General features: G+C 43.6%; 1 protein-coding gene across 1 annotated transcript in view; it reads left to right on the top strand.

Annotated features, from left to right (window-relative positions):
- Positions 1–15,452, top strand: part of BLK (B lymphoid tyrosine kinase) — a 31,196-nt gene extending 15,744 nt beyond the window's left edge. The window contains exons 6-12 of the mRNA XM_006864327.1: positions 4,853–4,999; positions 5,376–5,528; positions 7,160–7,339; positions 8,710–8,786; positions 12,283–12,433; positions 14,034–14,165; positions 15,247–15,452. Coding sequence (XP_006864389.1) covers positions 4,853–4,999; positions 5,376–5,528; positions 7,160–7,339; positions 8,710–8,786; positions 12,283–12,433; positions 14,034–14,165; positions 15,247–15,452 — 1,046 coding nt within the window. The remainder of the gene's footprint in view (positions 1–4,852; positions 5,000–5,375; positions 5,529–7,159; positions 7,340–8,709; positions 8,787–12,282; positions 12,434–14,033; positions 14,166–15,246) is intronic.
- The last annotated feature ends 5,338 nt before the right edge of the window (positions 15,453–20,790 follow it).

Genomic DNA, 20,790 nt, shown 5'->3' with positions numbered 1-20,790 from the left:
ATGTTTGTTGCTATGTTGTTAAGTGCCATCAAACCAGTTCCAACTCATAGCAACCCTTTATAGGGTTTCAGAGGCTTTTTAAATCTTGCCTGTGTTTTATTGACTATGCAAAGGGATTCAACTGTGTGGATCATAACAATGTATGGGATAACATTGCAAAAAATGGGAATTCCAGTACACTTAACTGTGCTCATGAGAAACATAAATCAAGAAAGGTGTGTATCAGGGTGATATCCTTTCATCATACTCATTAAAACTGTATGCTGAGCATATAATCTGAGAAGCTGGACTATATGAAGAACATGAACAGAACTGGAGAAAGACTCATTTACAACCTGCAATATGCAGATGACACAACCTTGCTTGCTGAAAGCCAAGAAGACTTGAAGCACTTCCTGAGAAAGATAAAAATGACAGCTCTCAGTATGAATTGCACCTTAACATAAGAAAGCAAAAATCCTCACAACTGGACCAATAGGCAATATTATGATAAACCAAGAAAATATTGAAATTGTGAAAGATTTCGTTTTATTTGGATCCACAATCAACACCCATGGAAGAAGTCAGGAAATCAAACAATGTATTGCATTGGGCAGATCTGCTGCAAAAGATTTCTCTAAAGTGTTAAAAAGAAAATATTTTTTTTAAAAAAAGGATTAAGGTGTGCCAGATCCAAGTCATGAATCACCTTCAAAAGCTGGACAATGAATAAGAAAGACTGAAGAACTGATGCATTTGAATTATGGTGTCAAAGAAGAATATGAAATATACCATGGGCTGCTTGAAGAACAAATAAATCTCTCTTAAAAGAAGTGTAGCTATCATGCTTCTTAGAAGTGAGGACAGTGAGAATTCATTGCACATACGTGGGACATGTTATCAGCAGGGACCAGTCCCTGGAGGATATCATGCTTGTAAAGTTGAGGGTCAGTGAAAAAGAAGAAGACCCCCAATGAGATGGATTGACACAGTAGCTGCAGCAATGAATTCAAAGATAGCATTGATTGGGAGGATGGCTCGGGACCAGACAGAGTTTCATTCTGTTGTACATAGGGTTGCTGTGAGTCAGAACCAACTTGGCACCACCTAACAACAGCAACACTAATGACATAGGAGACTTAAGGTAGAAGCTAATAACCAAAAGGCTGAAGTTTCCAGGTCACCCAGAAGTACCTCAGAAGAAAGGCCTAACAATCTATTTGTTGTTGTTAAGTGCCATTGAGTCATTGCTGATTCACAGGGACCCTCTGCACAACAAAATGAAACACTGGCTATAATCACAATTGTTGTTAACGTTTGAGCCCATTGTTACTGCCACCATTTCATTGGGTGACTTTCTCATTTTCTCTGACCAAGCATGATGTCCTTCTCCAGGGGCTAGTACCTCCTGAAAACACACCCAAAGTATGAGAGATAAAGTCTTGCTATCTGGCTGTATTGCTTCCAATAGTCTTCTTTGTTCTTCTGGCAGTCCATGGTACTTGCAAAATACTTCATTAACATCATAATAGAAATGTTTTGTTTCTTCTCTAGTCTTTCTCATTCATTCCCCAACTTTCAAATGCATATTAATTAAGCTAACTAAAAATACCATACCTTGCTATTGAAAATTTTAAAGAGGTCTTTTGCACCAGACTTGCCTAATACAATAATACATCATTTGATTTCTTGACTGCTGCTTTCATGAGTGTAGATAGTGGGTCCAAGTAAAATGAAGTATTTGCCAACTTTAATCTTTTCTCCATTTATCATGATGTTATTTATGGGTCCAGTTGAAGATTTTTTTGTTTTTGTTATATTGAGGTGCATACTATACTGAAGGTTGTAATCTTTGATTTTCATCAGTAAGTATTTTAAGTCCTCTTTGCTCCAGTAAGCAAGGTTGTATTATCTGCATATTGCAGGTTGTTAATGTGTCTTCCTCCATTCTCCTTCATATAATCTAGCTTCTCGATTATTTTTGCTCAGCATACAGATTGAATAAGTAGGGTGAAAGGATACAACCCTGGCACACATCTTTCCTGATTTTAAACCATTCAATATTCCTTTGTTCTAGTCTAACATCGTCTCTTGGTGTATGTACAGGTTTCTTATGAGCACAATTAACTGTTCTAGAATATCCATTCTTCTTTTTATAGAAAAAAAAATTTTTTTTTGAAAGTGTTTCAGTTTCTTTTTCTCAACGTGGCCTCAACATTCCCACCCCAGGTTCCAATGCTCCTAGGAGTTGCCACCTCCCACCACCATAACAGTCTCCCCACTGAGGTTGTTGTTGTTGTTGTTGTTAAGTACCGTGGAGTCAGTTCCGACTCATAGTAACCCTGCACAGGGTTTCCGAGGCTGTAAATCTTTATGGGAGCAGAATGCCTCATCTTTCTCCCACAGAACTGTTGATAGTTTCCAACTGCTAACCTTGAGGTATGAAGAGGGGAAACCAGTCAGAGCTATTAGGAAAAAACAGGACACAAACTACAAGAAGGGTTTGGTCACTGCACCATGTTCCATTCATGATGACTGAATGCATAAGTCCTTGGCTTCTTGGGTTCAGTTATGGTATAAGATTAGTAAAGCAGGCTTCATTCTCTACAGGATCATGGAGCACTATCCATCTAGTAAAGGGACCCCAGCAGGTTGGGGTTGCTTGGTACCCATCAAGATCAAAGGCCTACCACTCTTGCCAAGGCTCAGGCTTGGGCAGCCTTGGCTTCTTCCTCTAGCTCATCTAGAAAATGCTCCTGGGACATTGATAAGAAGGTGTAGCCATAAATAGAAAGCACCAGGGCTCTGGTGCCCAGGCCAGTCACGATGTTCCAGGGCTGCCACTGTGGCAGCTTTGTCTGTCACTTGACAAGTTGCACCTGCTGCATGAATTACAGCTACACAGACATCAATTTCTCTTGAGCTAGGTCAATGCACTAAGCCATCAGGCCCTTTCCATCCACTCTTGGTATCTAGAGGATCTCCAGAACATGACACTACCTCTTGAAATGGCTGAACATAGACCATTTCTTTTTGGTACAATGACTCTATTACTTCCATCTCCTTTTGATGCTTTTTGTATCATTTGATATTTTGGCCAAGTTATTGTTGTTGTTAAAGGATGTTGAGTCAGTTTTGACTCATAGTGACCTTGTGTAGAGTTTCCTAGGAGCAGCTGGTGGGTTTGAATTGCCTGTCTTGTGGTTTGTAGTCCAGTGCTTACCCTATAGCACCACACAAGGAATCCCATAGAAGCCTTCAACATTGCAACTCGAGGCTTGAATTTTTTCTTAAGTTCTTTCAACTTGAGAAATGCTAAGCATGCTCTTCCCTTTGGTTTTCTAACTCCAGGTCTTTGCGCATTTCCTTATAATATTTGACATGGTCTTTTCAAGTTGCCCTTTGAAATCTTCTGCTCAGCTCTTTTACTTTCTGTTTCTCTACACTCAAGGGCAAGTTTCAAAGTCTCTTCTGACATCCATTTTGGTATTTTCCTTCTTTCTTCCTTTAAGGTATTCTTGATGTCATCCACAATTCTTCTGGTCTTCTGTCATTAGTGTCTAATACATCAAATTTGTTCTTGGTCTCTAAATTCAGATAGGATATATTCAAAGTCATATTTTGGCTCTCATGAACTTGTTTGCTCGGCAGCCTATGAATTGAGGAGAAAAGCCTTTTCCCCACTACAGTACTATGGATGAATGAACTCACTGTGACTAAGCTATTTTGTTCACTAGAGGCTGGAAGGTACAGTTATACCAACCTGGGTTGCAGTGGGGGTGAGAGATGGGAAAAGTTTATAGCATCTGAGCTGGGGCTTACAGTGTGGCTTAATTGTGGCAATGGCAAGGTTCATTGGCTAAGCAGATGGCTGCTTGGTACCCTGTTCTGCAAATAGGTGATGAGAAAGACACATTGATTAAGATAAACAGAAGAGCAGACAGAGTTTGAATAGGGTTGATGATCTGACAGAAAAGGAACAATGCCTGAAGACCTATAGGACTAAATGAAGCAGCCAAACTCACAGAAAAAGATGCCCAAGCCCGACCTCTGGTGGGAAAATGTGGTATTGGTTGTGGTCCTTGAGAGGACCAGGAAGCCCTGAGCTCAGTCCCCACACTGCGTCTAATTAGCAGAGTGACCTTTGGCAAGCAACATCATCCTTCTAAGCCTCCATTTCCTCATCTCTCAAATTAAAGTTTGGAGTGGATCCATAGCATCCAGGGAGCTGCACAGAGATATTTTATGAAAACATCAAGTTAATGGAAAGAAGTTTCTCAATATTAACGCTTTTGGCTTCTAGTTCCTAACCCTTGACTTCTGCTACCACTTGTCTCCATGCAAATCTGAACATAGATGACACAATAAATGGACACGCAGCAAAAGAATATGAACAGGCAGACACACTGGGGAAACAGTTTATTTTGCTTTCTTCCAGGGATGTGGGTTTTTGAAGCTATGATTTGCTATAGTATGTGGGAGTAAAAATAACTAGGCACAGCACCTAGGTCTTACAATGACCTTACTTTTCTCAATATTTTATGGCATAGGGGCCCAGAGTGACCTGGTGCCTCAGTAGGGGACCTGTATAGATTGCTCAGAGACTGCTATGCCTACTCCAGAATTTTGTGAATCCATATCTGTGTTTTGGAATCTTTGGGGACAACATCAAGGACAAAGTCAGGTGGAGCTGATAGGGAAGACTTCCTGAAGGCTTGAGGTCCGAAGAGGAAACTTACAATGGTAGTACCAAAATGGAGACTAGCATGTGAGAAACTTTTCTCAATGAATTGAAATGAAACCCAAATCCCCATCCTGTTAGTTCATCTTTCTGCCTTACTTCTCTCACAAGTGTGTTTTATTGACCCTCTAGGTGCCTTTTCGCTGTCTGTGAAGGATGTAACCACCCAGGGGGAGGTGATCAAACACTATAAGATCCGCATGCTGGATGAAGGAGGCTATTACATCTCCCCCAGAATCACCTTTCCCTCGCTCCAAGCCCTGGTGCAGTATTATTCTAGTAAGAGCAGGATTCTGAATTTGCTAGCAGAGCCTCGTATCTCTCTTTCACTAAAACCCCGAGACTGTGTGAATTATTTGTGCTACATGAGGAAGGGGGAGTTAGCCCAAGACTGGACTTCAGAGATGACAACTCTCAGGATAATGATTCAATATCAGTGATCCTAATCCCCTCTGCCAACTCAACATATGCCCGCACAAAGAGTGACAAGTATTTTAAATATAAATGTCATTGACAGCATATGCTGCTTTAGGCAGAAGTAGTGAGTGTGTGTGTGCTGACAGGTAGGGGTGGGAGGAGCTGACCGTGGAGACATTGCTAGGTGTGATCTTTGGTTGTCCTGGTAACTTCCAGCCTCATTTCTTCCCTAATGCAGAGAAGGGGAATGGTTTGTGCCAGAAGCTGACCCTGCCCTGTGTGAGTCTGGCTCCTCAGAACCCTTGGGCCCAGGATGAATGGGAAATTCCCCGGCAATCTCTCAAACTGGTCAGGAAACTTGGGTCTGGACAGTTTGGTGAAGTCTGGATGGGTGAGTATGCAGCATGTCCTGCTCTACATCCTGAAATATACAAGGGCTTGCTGAAGGCAAAAGGCCCAGCATTTGGCAGTGCATCATACTTGCCCCATAAAGGTTTATGAGAGAAAAAGGACAGAGACTCAGATACCCATTTTTCTGACAAGGTCATCAAGGCAAAAGACACTGAAATGACTTGCCCATGATTGTGATAATTTATCTCATTGTTGTGGTGGTAGAGTGAGAAGAGAATCCAGCTCTCCCTCCCCTAAATCAATTCCTTTCTTTGTTCTTTTCTGCCTAGTGCTAGCTTTGCCATTGACTTGTGTGTGAAATTTTAGTATAATGCTCTTTTCCCTTAGCTTTGGCTCATAGTATATTACACACGGAAAAATAGTGAGCTAGAAGTTCCAAGATCTGAGCAAGGCCAAGCACTGATCTTTAAATGTCTTTGGCCAAGTGGCTTAACTTCCATATCCCCATGTTTTCACATTTAAGTTGCATTTGGTAACTGTTCCCCTAATGACCATTGGCACTATCAGAATATAAAATATTCTGCTTTATTTGTTTCCTTGAATGTTCCATGTCTCTGGGTCATGATTTCAGAGTAGGATCCTGATGTCTCCCTTATAAAGCACTGTAGGGCCCTGAGATACCTCTACTATTTAACCGGGGTGTTAAGTCTCTGATGGGGAAATCAGATGGTTATGCATCTTCTCAACCTGTTTGAGGCTGAGAGGGTATGAATGGGGGACCTATTCGGGTAGAGTTGTTGTTGTTAAGTGCTGTGGAGTTGATTCTGACCCATAGTTACACTGTATAGGGTTTCCAAGGAGTAACTGGTGAGCTTGAACTGCTGATCTTGCAGTGCAAATGGCTTACCTTGCAGTTCAAATGGCTTTGCAGTCTGGCACATTAACCCACAGTGCCACACCAGGACTCCAGGGCAGTATGAAATTATCAGGCAGTCTAGGGAACAGAAAGGAATATTTTAAAGACACAGAAAGGAGTTAATGAGACCCCAGCCACTCACCCAAGCCACCTCTGCCACCTTCATAATGTCCCTTCAGGCTGTAATTATTTTTTCTAAAATTAAACTGTATGTAGACTTCTGATGTGGCACTGTAGGATAAGCACTGGTATGCTAACCACAGACCAGCAGTTCAAACCCACCAACTGCTCTTCAGAAACCCTATGCAGGGTCACTATGAGTCAGAACCAACTCAACAGCACTTAACAACAACAACATACTATATATGATAGAAGAGACTCATCATATAGGGGACAGTAAGAGGGGTAAGAGGCAGGCTGCATGAAGGACAAAAGGATATAGCCCAGGCCTTGGATATGGAAGCAAAGAAGTGAAATAGCCCCCACTCCCAGGCAAGATAAGTTCCTCAACTAACCGAAGCATCAGTAGGGCAAGAGAACCTACAACTGCTGCAGCATCTTTACAGCATAAGCCTGGTCCCTACCCCTCCCTCAGACACTGTTCATTCAACCTAGGACTACTTCCATGGTGGGCCTCTCTGGCAACAGGAATAGCACCTGAAAATTTAGGTTGATTTTGGGTAGAGGGATCACCTCTAAACAACCTATCAGTCTTCTTAATGGTTTCTTAATTCTCTCTCTTCCTGTGGGTTCAGGTTATTACAAAAACAACATGAAGGTGGCCATCAAGACCTTGAAGGAGGGAAGTATGTCTCCAGAAGCCTTCCTTGGTGAGGCCAACATGATGAAGGCCCTCCAGCATGAGAGACTGGTCCGACTCTACGCTGTGGTCACCAAAGAGCCCATCTACATCGTGACCGAGTACATGGCCAGAGGTGGTGTAATTCACATGGCTTCCTTCCTTTAATGAAGTTGGGAGGCATGGGGAGAAGTCCAGGCTCAGTAGATAGAAGTCTGAGGCTTATCCAGCTGCTGTGGGCTTTGCTGGTGAAGGGATTTTCATGAAGATTGCTGAACCATGAGCAAAGCGAGGGAGTTGAGAGGGTATGGGAATGAGTAGAGTGAGTCGGTGGTAGTGGTTATGTGCTGTGAAGTCGGTTCCAACTCACAATGACTCTGCATAGGGTTTCCAAAACTGTAAATCTTTATGGAAGCAGAACGCCTCATCTTTCTCCTGTGAAAACTTCAAACTGCTGACCTTGAGATTAGTAGCCTGGTTCATAACCACTACGCTACCAGAGCTTCTTGAGTAGAGTGAATAGAGGGGTACATTCTTATAGCGTTCTGTCCTCAGTTCAGGACTGGTTCAATCAACAATTCTGGATCATCTCTTCTGTGCTCAGCCCTGTGTCATACCTACTATGGAGGGCAAAGCACTGCAAATTTGAAAGAGAAGTAGGCTGGACGTCTTGAGATGTGGTTCTAGTGCCACTTTAGCTGCCATGGGACCCTTTACAATTGTGCCAACATTTTACAAAATGTATGAAAAAGAAGTTGGGCTAGATAGCCTCTGAGGTTCATGGTGTGGCCAAATGCTCATGAGGGCAGTGAGCCTGGGATCAGACCTGTGTCTTTGGTGGAGGTCAGAGGGGAATAAACCTCTAACTATGGTCTTGGCCTTTGACTTCCTTGCTTCTCTCATGCCTAGAACTCCACACTGTTTCTTTATGGCCATAGCCAGGCTAATATATTTCTTTAAAATTTTATAGAAAGGAGATCACCGTGGGATACTGTACTAGGGGTTACAATAGCTCCCTTGATCACCTCTTAGCAACATTTCAGATGAGCTCCCTTCCCAGGTCTTTGATGAGATAAAAGAGCTGCCTTTGTCCCTTGTACCAAACCCCAAGTGACAGTTCTCTTCATTCTGGTGTTTTCTTGCTAAGATAAACACCTCTGTCACAAAGGATCAAGAGAGCAATGAAGACACCTAGCATTGGGAAATCATGTCAGGAAGCAGCATCAAATTTAGAAGAACAACTCCTATTTCCAGCTGTCCTGGCTGTGTGACCTCAGATGGGTTCCTTCTACTGGCTGAGACTTTATCCCTTCTGGGCATCTGGAGGCATACTAACTGCTTCCTAGGGTGCTGTGAGGATTGAGATTGGATTTTCTTAGAGTATAAGGTATTCTGCAACTGTGGCTGAATCTGAGAGAGTAACCACCTGCCTTCCTCCTGAAGAGGCTGGCACAGAAGTAGTGGCTTATTTTGCAGAAGTAGAGTTGCAAACATCTCTCTTTTTAGGATGCCTTCTGGATTTCTTGAAGACGGATGAAGGTAGCAGATTGTCCTTCCCAAGACTGATTGACATGTCAGCCCAGGTTTGTGAACTAACAAGTGTAGAGATTTATTGTTGTTTTTGCTGTTGTTGTTAAGTGCCATCAAGTTGGTTCCAACCTATAGCAACCCTGTATATGGCTTCCAAGGACCATTTGATGGGTTTGAACTACCAACCGTGTGGTTAGCAGTCCAGTATTTATTCTATAGTGACACACCAGGACTTCAAGTATAGAGATGGCCAGAAAATAATGGCTTCATGGCGGCCTGAACCTCCGGGCCCTTTTTCATGTGTTTCTATGGCTTAACAAAATAATCAGCTATTTAGAGATTCTAAATCAATTAGATTTAGTTTGAGATGCAAAGCACAGAGAACCCAAATTTAAAATGACTTAGGTATATAAACATCAAGAGGAGGACGGTCTGGGGTTATTGATGGTCCATCCCCACAAAGACATGAAGAAAACAGATTTCTTCTGCTGAATACCTTGGCATGTTATCTTATTATCCAAGATGGGTGCTCAGGCTTTACCATCATAGCCTATTTGCAGCCAATAGGAAAACTAAGCCCACCTTCCTCCATGTCCATGAAGTTATTCACTATACTTGCTCTTAAATCCCACAAGCCCCTATGTCATATTGTCACACTCAGTTGCAAAGGACCCTGGGAAATGTAGTCTTAATTCTGGACAGCCATATAGATTGAGGTGTGAGTAAGAGAGAAAGGGAGAAGGGATACTACAAGACATCTTCTTTGCCATAGAAAGTTAGCAAGAATTCCATTTAGCATAATAGACAAGTATTTTTGTTATGTCCTCGTGTTGTTCTTTCATAGTGCCCACAAACACTTCCTGCAGGAGATGATCCTGAAAATGTTGGTCCATTCCATTGACCTTTGGCTGATGGGTAGTAGGCATGAACCACACACAAGTGGTAGGGCCCTACAGAATCCTCCTGACACCAGAGAGTTGAAAGCATTAGATCTTTTTAACTGCTCATGAACTGGTCCTCTGTGTGTGCATTCCTTAGATTCACATACAGAACTTCTCAGCCTTCATAAGTGAAGTTCAGAATGAAGAGGAGAGACTTTTCCTCTCCAGTGACTTTAGTCAAGAATTATATATAACTGGCAAGAAAACACATCTGGTGACCTTGATCGTGTGTCTGATAAAACTGGGGCTCTCTGCAGAAAAGCTTTGGTCTGTGGTCAGCCTGAAAGGTGCATCAACACACACACACACACACACACACACACACACACACACATCCAGCTACAGAGCGGAAGCTTGCCCCACCCCCGTCACCTCCTCCCCACCTCATTTGCCTTTATCTTCTATTAGTATCAATGCACAAATTGATATCACCACAACTTTTTCCATTGAGGTAAGCAGGGGTGTTGAGAAGGCTGGTAAGATGGTTTCAAAAAGTAAACACTAGCAACTGGTTGCAAACCACATGACAGTGATAAACCTGTGAACTTATTTTTCATTTATTTTCTTTCTGTCATTTCCATCTGTCTCTTATTCAATCTCTACTACAGCCCCTGGGACATTTAGGTCACCCAGGGGCAAAAGAGATGAAAAGTCATCCAAGTTCAGTGCCTAAATGTTGTGAAGAGCCTGGGTTTAGGAAACCAGAAAATCAGAACCTCCCAACTTAAAAACATAGAAAACACATACTGATCATGCTAACACCTTGCCACATACCTGCCAGCAATCAGTATCAGTTACTGTGACCATGTGTGTCAGAATGCAGCTGTGCTCCACATCATTTTCAATGGCTGATTTTCCAGGTATAGATTGCCAGTCCTTTCTTAGGCACCTCTGGATGGAATCTGACCTCCAATCTTTCAGCTTGAGCACATTCATCATTAGCACCACCCAGAGCTCCCTCCCTGAAGCACACATGCAAACTCAAGGTCTCTATCATCTTATTCCACAACATGAAATGCAAAGCCTCCCAACGCTCTTTCTCCAAGGCCACCCTGGCTGTCCCAGGAGGCACCTCCAACCACAGGCTCAAGTGTCCTACTTTGGAGTCCCACGACAACGTGCACTTTCACCCCATGAACCTCTACCTAAACTGACCCTCTGCCCAGCATGCCTCTCTTGACTCTCTTCTGCATCTGGCAGAATCCTAATCGACATTCATGACCAAGTCAAATACCACTTCTATTTTTCCCTGGGCAAGAAACTTCTAGAGAGCACTTCGCTCATGTGTTCTCATTGTTGTTCATTGCCTGCAGGTAGTTTCCGATTCATTGAGACCCTGTATAGGGTTTCCAAGGAGTGGCCAGTGGGTTTGAACCACCAGCCTTGTGATTAGCAGTCCAGTTCTTATCTTATAGCGCCATACCAGAACTTCTCATTAGTTTTATGCATATTAGTTCCTTCTTCTGGAAAGCAGATCTGGGCCCTACTCAATTTTTTAAAAATTTCTAGCAGTGTTCAATAAATATTATTAACAGAATATGTACTATGAGAGGCTGTCTAGTTATAAAACATTTAGCATAGAACTTTATATTCCCCCATAGCACTTTACTAATAAATGTATATTGATGTGTAATTCAGTGAAGAAATAAATGAAGTATAAACAAATGAATGATTTATTAATAAAGTAATGGCAAATAAGAGCATAAGAAGTGGGATCCGTTCCAATGAGTTTCTTGCAGGTTCATGGTGGTAAATTGATGCTGTATTCCTTGCCTCAGTTCTTTCACCCATCAGTTGGTAATGCAGTCAATAAAGTCTTGCTTAGGTTCCATGGCTAAAAAGCACTAGAGTGTCACTTCTTGGCTCAGTGCTGGTAATCCAGGGAACAGAGGCAGGTCTCCTCTCATTTGACTTCCTTCCAATTCTGCCCACGCTCACTGAGTACCTGTCCAGGAAGGTACTGGCCTTTTTTTGCCACATGTCCTCTCTTCCAATTCTCACTTCAACTTTGTACCCTGAAGACCACTTCTCTGATGTTCCACAGGGAGGTCAAGCAATGTGTTTAAGATCAAAATGGCAAATCCTGGCTCCAAGAAGAGCGCTTCCAACTTTTCATGGAGATGAATTTTTTTCCTTTCCCATCTGCCTTCCTCTCTCCTAACTGCCAACGCTTTTTTGCTTCTTCCTTCCAAGAGAACTTCCTTTTCCCCTGCCTTCATTTTGCTATCCCACTCCCCTGCAGACACTTGACAAGCAGCTTCAAGAGAAGTGTGGTGAGAGACTAGAGGGAACCTCTGTGTCTCTGATAACAAGGGGCTGGGTTCCTCCCACTCTGCCCTTCTAGCAGACTGAGGCTTATTCAGCAACAGCAGAACCACACCCAGATCCACACATACACACACACACAAAGACACACACACCTGAGCCTTCTTCCTCTTTCATCCTTGTGAGCAACAGAAAGATGGTTCTACAGACAGACTGGTGGATAAGGACAATGGCAGGACAGACTGTTCCTCTCAACCCATAGGGGCTGCACATGAGTGAAGGATAGGCTTGTGTGGAGGAGACCACACTGTTCTTCACACTGTACTATGACCTCTTCCCTCAGATTGCAGAAGGAATGGCATACATTGAGCAGAGGAATTCAATCCACCGTGACTTGAGAGCAGCCAACATCCTAGTATCTGAGACCTTGTGCTGCAAAATCGCTGACTTTGGATTGGCTCGGATCATCGACAGTGAATATACTGCACAAGAGGGTGAGCAGAGTCCCCAACACACGGAAAACAATGAATCTTACTCCTGTTGAGGCTTTTTCTTGACACCATGTAACAGAGTCCTATGTAAGGAGATCTGAGAGCTGTGTCATTTCGACAATTCTGGTCTTAGTCCAATCTAGATCAGCATTTCTCTAAAGGTGTTCTCTAGAACACTAGTACCTCAAGATGTTGCATTGAGAAATAGCTCTGTGATGAAGTAGATTGGAAGACACTGTATTGATTATTTCTTAGAGATTGGAGATTCCTAATGTATATAAGCATGCTAAAGACACTGAGAAATCCTGAAACAAAGAAACAGTTTGCCTTTGTTTCACCTGGGGCCTCCTAAACTAATCTGAGCCCAGAATATTTTTGTATTCAGCTCTTATTAAATCCCACACAAGGAGAGTTTCATAGAAAACACTGCTCTAAAGCTTGGACAAAAACCCTTATATTTGAATGACAGCATTCATTAAGCACTTCTGCTTCATTTTGTTGATAGAACTGAGATAAAATCCCATTTACAAGAAGATCTGGAGTGGCCAAATATATTTATCAATCACTTAACTAATATTAGCTGAGTACATGAAGAGTTGATTCAGGAGAAGGATAGGTATGGCTTGTTTCTGCCTGGAACTGCAGGCGAGCAGGGGAGACTAAGAAAGCAAGTCCCAGTAAAAGGCAATCAAGCGCTGAGTTATGTGGTCTACTCGGAATGTTGACAAGGGTCCAGGAAAGGGGAGGTCTCTGGGGCCTGGCACTATCTGCAGGGCTTTTCCTGGGCAGCAGGAACTTAATTCCTTCCTCACAATGACACGAGGAGGTATGTAAGCCATAAATCATTATTTTCATTTGGCAAGAAAGGAAGCACAGACCAAAATAAAACCCAACCTACTACCTTTGAGTCAATTGAGACTCAAAACGACCCTCTAGGACATAGTAAAATGGATCTATAACATTCCCAAGACTTTAGATCTGTACAGAAACAGACTGCCTCCTCTTTTTCCTGTGGAGTGCCTGGTGGGTTGGAACCACTGACATTACAGTTAACAGCTGAGTGCCTAACCAATGTGCCAGTTAAGGCACAGACAAGTTTAAATGATTTGCCCAAGTCACGGGCTCTACTTTTTATAAACAAAACCCAAGTCAGGTGGGAAAGGACATTTCTGTCCTGCATGGAAGGAAGGACATGTTGCTCAGTGAAGCCCACTTGCTCTCTTTTTAAAGAACTCAAAGAGAATGACCAACTCAAACCCAAACTGCTGCCATCTCGTCAATTCAGACTCATGGAGATCCCAGGGGTATCAGAGTAGAGCTGCGCTCCATTGGGTTCTCAGGGGTATGGTATTTGTTGTACAGATGGGCCTTTATGATAAAAATCACTGTGTCTGAATTGACTCAATGGCACTTAACAACAACATACTTGCCTAGTCATGTTTCTTAGTGTGTCTTAGTAACTCCCTGGATGCACCTCTGTCATGTCCTGTCAGGCTATGGCAATGGGGGCAGGATGGAAAGACAAGAAGTGTAGAGAGTGGAGAGGGATGGGAAGCTGTGTGCATTCATCGCCTCACAAACCTGCTCCTGGCTTTTCCCATAGGTGCCAAGTTCCCCATCAAATGGACGGCCCCAGAGGCCATCCACTATGGGGTGTTCACCATAAAATCAGACGTGTGGTCTTTTGGAGTCCTCTTGATGGAAATTGTCACTTTTGGGCGTGTGCCATACCCAGGTAGGCAGCTGCATCCTGCAGCATGGCTCCATGTCCCCTGCTGCTCTGAGACGCCTCTGATGGCAGACTCCCATCCTATGGCTGCTCACCTACTCGTCAGAATGGAGCCCCAACTGTGTGTACAGACACCCAAACATCCCACTCTGGAGGGAGGGTTCTCGCACCAGGTATACAACCCCTTCCTCCAACACAGATCAATGAGCCTACAAGTTAGAATTAAGCTAAAGGTCAAGATCTGAATTCAAGTTCTCTCCCATTGGCTGTTCTCAGGTTGCTATCCATAGTCATACATGGTGCATCCCCAAAAGTCCCATTCTGAGGTGGCACAGTTGTCAAATCTAGACTACCCAGTTCCCCAGCCCCTGATCAGAAAGGCTTGGGCAATTTCTCAGCCTGCAGGGTCTCTTTCAGTCAGCCATTTCATGAGTTTTCATGGCGCACCTACCCAGTGAGTGATGGATTTTGATTGGGTTCTTAAGCATCACAGATAGTTGAAACAGCCTTATGCATTGAGGAATTGCCCTGTACTCAGGAGAATAACTATAGCTTTTTTTTTTTTTTCCTGGTTGTTCTCCAAGGTTGACTAAAATTGAATAGATTGAATGGCAGTGGAGGTGGTAGTTATATGCTGTGGAGTTGGTTCCAACTCATAGTAACCCTGTATAGGGTTGAAGCGCAGACCAAAACCAAAGATTTCCAAGGCTGTAAATCTTTACAGGAGCAGAAAGCCTCATCTTTCTTCTGCAGAGCAGTTTGTAGTTTCAAACTGTTGACCTTGTGGCTAGCAGCCAGACTGGCAACCCGCTATGTTTGCCAGAGCCCTTTGAATAGATTGAATAGAGCGCCTGAAAAATAAGCATGGATGGATGGATAGATGGATGTTTAAAAGCAGCGCCAGCTGAACAGACAGGGTATTTTAAAATGGGGAGACAGTGGTCTATAACTTTAACACAGCGACTTTAACACAACTTTAACACAGTTCCTTGGCCTGGTGCTCCCATTGGGCCATTCTGACTCCATTCTCCTCCCTGTGGCCCTGCTGTGTGGCCAGCAGCTCACTCAAGCTCTCTCCCCCTCACAGGCATGAGCAACCCGGAGGTCATCCGCAACCTGGAGTATGGCTACCGCATGCCGCGCCCAGACTCGTGCCCACAGGAGCTGTACGGCAGCGTCATCCTCGAGTGCTGGCGGAGCCGGCCCGAGGAGCGGCCCACCTTCGAATTCCTGCAGTCAGTGCTCGAGGACTACTTCATGGCCACTGAGCAACAGTACGAACTCCAGCCCTAGGCCTGCCCACCTGCCGAACAGGCCGCGCCAGCTCAACGAGGGGTGCTTACCTGGAGAAGATGCAGCGGGAGTTTCGCATCTTTATGGGGTGGGCACTTCTAGTGGTCATGGGTGGTCCACAACCCTTGGACAAATGGTTAGAATTGTCTAGGCATATTGGCACCTGGGCTCTTATTCAAGCCCCCATGATAACCCAGGGAATCGGGGATTGTCATTCCCATTTCACAGAGGAGGAAAGTAGAGGATACAGGTAGCGTAACAGGTGAGTAACAGCATCGGCTCTGGAGCCAGAGTACCTGACTCTGAATCTCAGCTCCACCATTCATTGGCTTGGTGCCTTTGGGCAAAGCTACTTAACTTCTCTGTGCCTCAGCTTCCTCTTTTGTAAAACAATGGGGAGCAGTAGTAGTGCCTACCTCATACGTTTGACATGAGGAGTAAATTAGTTAACCCAGAAAAAGTGCTTGGCACATGCAAAGCGATTGTCATAAAGCGATTGGCAACAAGACTGAAAAGTTGGGCCACAAATGACCAAGAGTCCCTGCTCCTCTGAGCTGTGAGGACCGCTTCCCTTATGTGGCTCCCTTTCTGCTGCCCCTAGAAGTGACCCCTCAAGATCAGTACTGAATCCTTCAAGATGTATGGCGGAAGAATGGCCTACCAGTATCTGCCTCTGGAAGTTGCAAACAGGCCTGACCTAGACTGCGCTCAGCACTTTGGTACTTTTTTTGTAATAAAATCATGTGAGTCTGATAGTGTCAGTGTCTTTACTGGTGATAATCCTAGACATCACATACATGATGTGAATAACATATGTAAATATCTCTGCCAAAGAGTCCCTGACTGGCACCGAGTTCACAAAGGAAGTTAAGTCCACAGCCAGTAACGGCTGCACTGGCCTTTGAGTTGGACCAGTAGGTGGCACCCTCACTTCAGAAATCTCTAGGTCTCTGTCGGCATCCTTACCTCAGCATTTTCAGAACTAATGTTGGGTGTTAGGGGTTCCAGAGTAAAAAGATGCTGGAAATAAGCTTTCTGTCCTCTTAGTCAATGACAACGAGGTGCCAGTGCAAGACAATGCATGCACCTTAGTAGTACTATCCCATCATCTTATGTTCTTTATGCACCTAACACTAACAGCAATCAAGAAATCAAACCCAAGCAAATCGCCTGCAAAAGACCTGTTTAAAATGTTTAAAAGAAAACATGTCACGTTGAGGACTAAGGTGTGTCTTACCCAAGCCGTGATATTTTCAACAGCCTCATATGCATATGAAAGTTGGAAAATGAACAAGGAAGACCAGAGAAGAAATAATGCATTTGAATTAACTATGTTGGCTAAGAATATGAAAAGTACCATGGACTGCCAGAACAATCAGATCTGTCTTGGAAGAAGTCTAGCCAGAATTTCCCTTAGAAGCTAGGATGGCAAGACTTTATCTCACATACTTCAGACATGTTATCAGGAGAGTCTAGTCCATGCTTGGTAAAGTGAAGGGTCAGTGAAAAAGAGGAAGACCTCCAATGAGATGGAACAACGCAGTGTATGAAACAATAGGTTCAAACATAACAACAATTGTGGGGCTGACAAAGGACCAGACAGCATTTCATTCTATTGTGCATGGGGTTGCTCTGAGTCAGATCTAACTAAACAGCACGGAACAACTCCATTGAATAGGAGGGGTCACTATGAGTCAAAATCCACTGCAAAGCAATGAGTTGGGAGATTTTGTTGTCTGTCTGGGAGATTAATTCTTGTGAAAGAGTCTCCAGGTAGTGTAAACCTAGAGAATCAGCTGCTAACCAAAAGATTAGAGGTTCAAGTCACCAAGAAGTACCTTGGAAGAAAGGCCCATCTTTCTACTTCCAAAAAATTGTCCCTTCAAAATTCTATGGAGCACAGATAGAGGAACCATGAGTTGGTGTCAATTAATGGCAACTGAGTTCCCTTTTGTTTAGCTTTTTAATACTTGTGATAACACAAGATTTGGAAACACAGTGAAGTATAGAGAAGTTTCAGGTATTCCCAAAGTCACACAACTAATAAGTAGCAGCATGTAGGCATGAACTCAAGAAGTGCCCAGGCAGTCTGTGGCCAAGAGTAATTGGAACTGGGAGTGGGAGCATGCAGAGCTGGGATGAGGAAACCTTCTATAGGAACAGCATCTGCAGAGGTACAGAGGTAGAAAAGTAACTGAGCAAAACAGGGTACACATTTATCTAGCACTATTTATAGACTACTCTAATGCACAATCTATCAATTGATTCTCAAACATCAGAAGGCACCACCATTATTGATGTTATGACTTTGTGCTTTTTACAAATGAAGAATTTACAAGCTTGTAGAAGTACTCTTAGCTGGCATGTGCTGGGCCCTAGGATTTGAGTCCTCTTCTTACCTCCAAACCCCTTACTGTAAGTGTTGTATAGAAGATTGTAGAAATCTTGGGAGTAAGATTTAGGCATTCATACCATTCAACATTTTGCTCTCTATGTGTTGCTATGAAGTTGCGGGAGGTTGGGGCAGGCTGGATGAGCCTCCCTAAGGAGTTCCTAGTTGGGACCTCTGCAGACTTTCAGGCAGCAGAGTGATATTATCTGATCAGGGTTTACACAGCTCTTTCTGTAGCTGATCAGGGATGTCAGAGGTAGGGGTATCCAAATCCCCAACAGTGTCCTAGAGAATTCCAGGACCTCTGTCCACTTCCAGGATGGACTCAAATGCTCTTTGTGGAAGTGGTTATTGAATCTCTCAGAGAAACACAGTTCAGTCTCAATACCCTCAGGCCTTCTGGACAGACAACATTGCTAGAAGAAGAGAATCTGGGAATTGGGGTGGCCTGGTCAACAACCTAAGACAGTGGGGCACGGGAATTAAGCAGGACTGCAGGACACCAGTGTTGACTGCCTCTCCAGTGATGGGCATGGTGCAAGGCAGAGACAAAGGCCAAGCCTGTGGGCTCATGTCTGGGTAGGACTGAGCTGACCTGCCTGGAGGCCCTGAGAAGATCCAAGGACTTCTTGTAGAGAGTAAGTACTACAAGCAACAGAAGGAGGAATGAGCCCCTCCTTCAGGCTTATGAGCCTGGAATCCAGGCCCGGGCATCACATATCTTGGCCTCCATTACCCCAGAGCTGGTGACTTGGATCCTAGGTCTGTCCCACTTTCCAATAGTTGCAAGACCTGGGGCCAGTTTGACACCTCCCTAGACCCTGACCCAGGAGTCACGTAGGGCTTTGCAAACCTCACTATTCATGAAAATCACCTTGGGTCCTTGTTTTAAAATACAGGCTCTTAGACCTCTCCCTCAAAACTTCCAGTCCAGTAGGTTCTGAGGCAGTCTAGAAGTAGTGTAGGCCATTGTCAACAGAAACCATTGCTTCTCAACCTTGGCTGCATATGGGAATTACAAGAGTATGGGGAGGAATATTTAATTTTATTAATATTTAATACCAGATCTGGGGCCTGACCACCAATGGTCCAGAGTAGGGCCTGGGCACCAGCTAGTCTTAATGTTCAGCTAGGGCTGAGAATCACTGGCTTAGGCTGCATGACCTTTGGAAGTAGCCCTTTTCAAGAGGGCTGATCCTCATCATCTGAGTTCTTGTTAACACCATAGCCTGCCTGCCTACTGCTCCAACGGGTGTAGGAAGTACAGGACCAGATGATGTGTGTGGTCCATTCTAGTGCTGATGTATAAATGAAAACCTACCAAAACTAGAAATATACACAAGACCAGCCTTCAGAGGCACACTCCCCTGCTCTACCTCCCACTCTTCGAGTTTTCCTGAGGATATTGAAGCTGAAATCAATTCAAGAAGGACAATGAGAGCTCCTCCCACTAGGAGGCACACTTGCCTTAGTGGTTACCAGAACTGGATGGTACAGTCTTCCTGGTTTGTTTGTTTGTTTGGCATAAAAATAAGTTTTAAATGGACAAAGAGCCGGAAAACGTGAGCATGGGGATTGGAGATGTAGACAACGGAGGAAATGAGGGGAAACAAGGAAGTAGAGAGAGGAATGGGCAAAAGAGCCCCAGCTCCCTGGGTGATGGACAAGCTTTGACATTTCCGTCTGTAAGAAATTTGTCTACTGAGCTAGAGGAGAGATTATGCTTTGGAGTCTGTTTTCTCTCAACCAGAAATCTGAACATGTGAGGGTATTGGAGAAGGGGCCCATGGCTGAATAATCTGGGTCACATAATTTCTGTCACCTTCACCTAGCACTCTGGTGAGGAGTGTGGGCACAGGCATTTGGTCCCTCAGACCCCTCCATGGCTACAATGGAATGTTGCTTTGCTGGTCTCCTATTGTCCCTGGAGCCAGGAAACACTTGTAGCGTTACTGTGGCATAAATTACAGTAAGGTCTTTGTGGTTAGATAGACCTGGGTTCAAATTCAGCACATCCTTTCACAGGATGTGTGATCTTAGACACGTAATTTTCTCATCTATAAAATGAGGATGATAGTAAAACCTATATCACAGGATTGTTGTGAGGCTTAAATGAAAATAGTGCTCATGAGGCATTTAGCACAATACCTGGCTAAATGCTCAGAAATGTTAGTTCTAACGATTTCTATTATGACCCACAAAGAAAGATCTTAAGGACTCTGAGCCTCCAACAACCTTTGCCTGGAGTTCCTCTGTGGTATCTCTCTTGTTTTAGGCCTTCATGTCATTCAGTCCTTTGTTCTCTATGTGTTACTATGATTTTTGTTTTGTCTGTTTGCATGCTCATCCCACCCTCAGGGCACAATTATGAAAAGAGATCCCGGTTTGTGATCAATAACTTAGATTTGCCCATTGCTTTCTAGCTGTATGACTTTGGATAAGTAACTCAACTCCTCTGAGCCTCCGTTTCCTCATCTATAAACAGGGCAGAAAAATGCTTCCTTTGCAGGCTGTTTCAGGACTTTAAATAGATCATATAATTAATGTGAAAATTGAAGAGTTACATATAAGCGTAACAGTTGTTTCTTCTTTCAAATCTTCTATTATACCCACCTAGGGTTAGGGACATAGTAGGTGTTGATGTACTCTTGTGAATAATTAACTAGTTTCAAATCAAGAATGTCTTATGGTGAATAAACTTCCCATTTACAAATAAAGAAAACCCAAAGCTAAGATTTCTAAGCTGGAATATCAGTTTGAATCAGACATATATGAATATTCAAACTAAATTTTAATTTAATGATATATTTTACATGTTGCTGTAGCGTAGTGGTTACAAATCAGGCTGCAAACCGCAAGGTCAGCAGTTTGAAACTACCAGCTGTTCCATGGGAGAAAGATGAGGCTTTCTGTTCCCGTAAAGATTTACAGCCTCGGAAACCCTAT

This window comes from Chrysochloris asiatica, unplaced genomic scaffold, assembly GCF_000296735.1.
Source record: "Chrysochloris asiatica unplaced genomic scaffold, ChrAsi1.0 scaffold00064, whole genome shotgun sequence".
In the NCBI taxonomy this organism is placed as follows: domain Eukaryota; kingdom Metazoa; phylum Chordata; class Mammalia; order Afrosoricida; family Chrysochloridae; genus Chrysochloris; species Chrysochloris asiatica.
The sequence above is the reverse complement of the archived record's forward strand: the minus strand, read 5'-3'. Positions and strand labels throughout refer to the sequence as shown.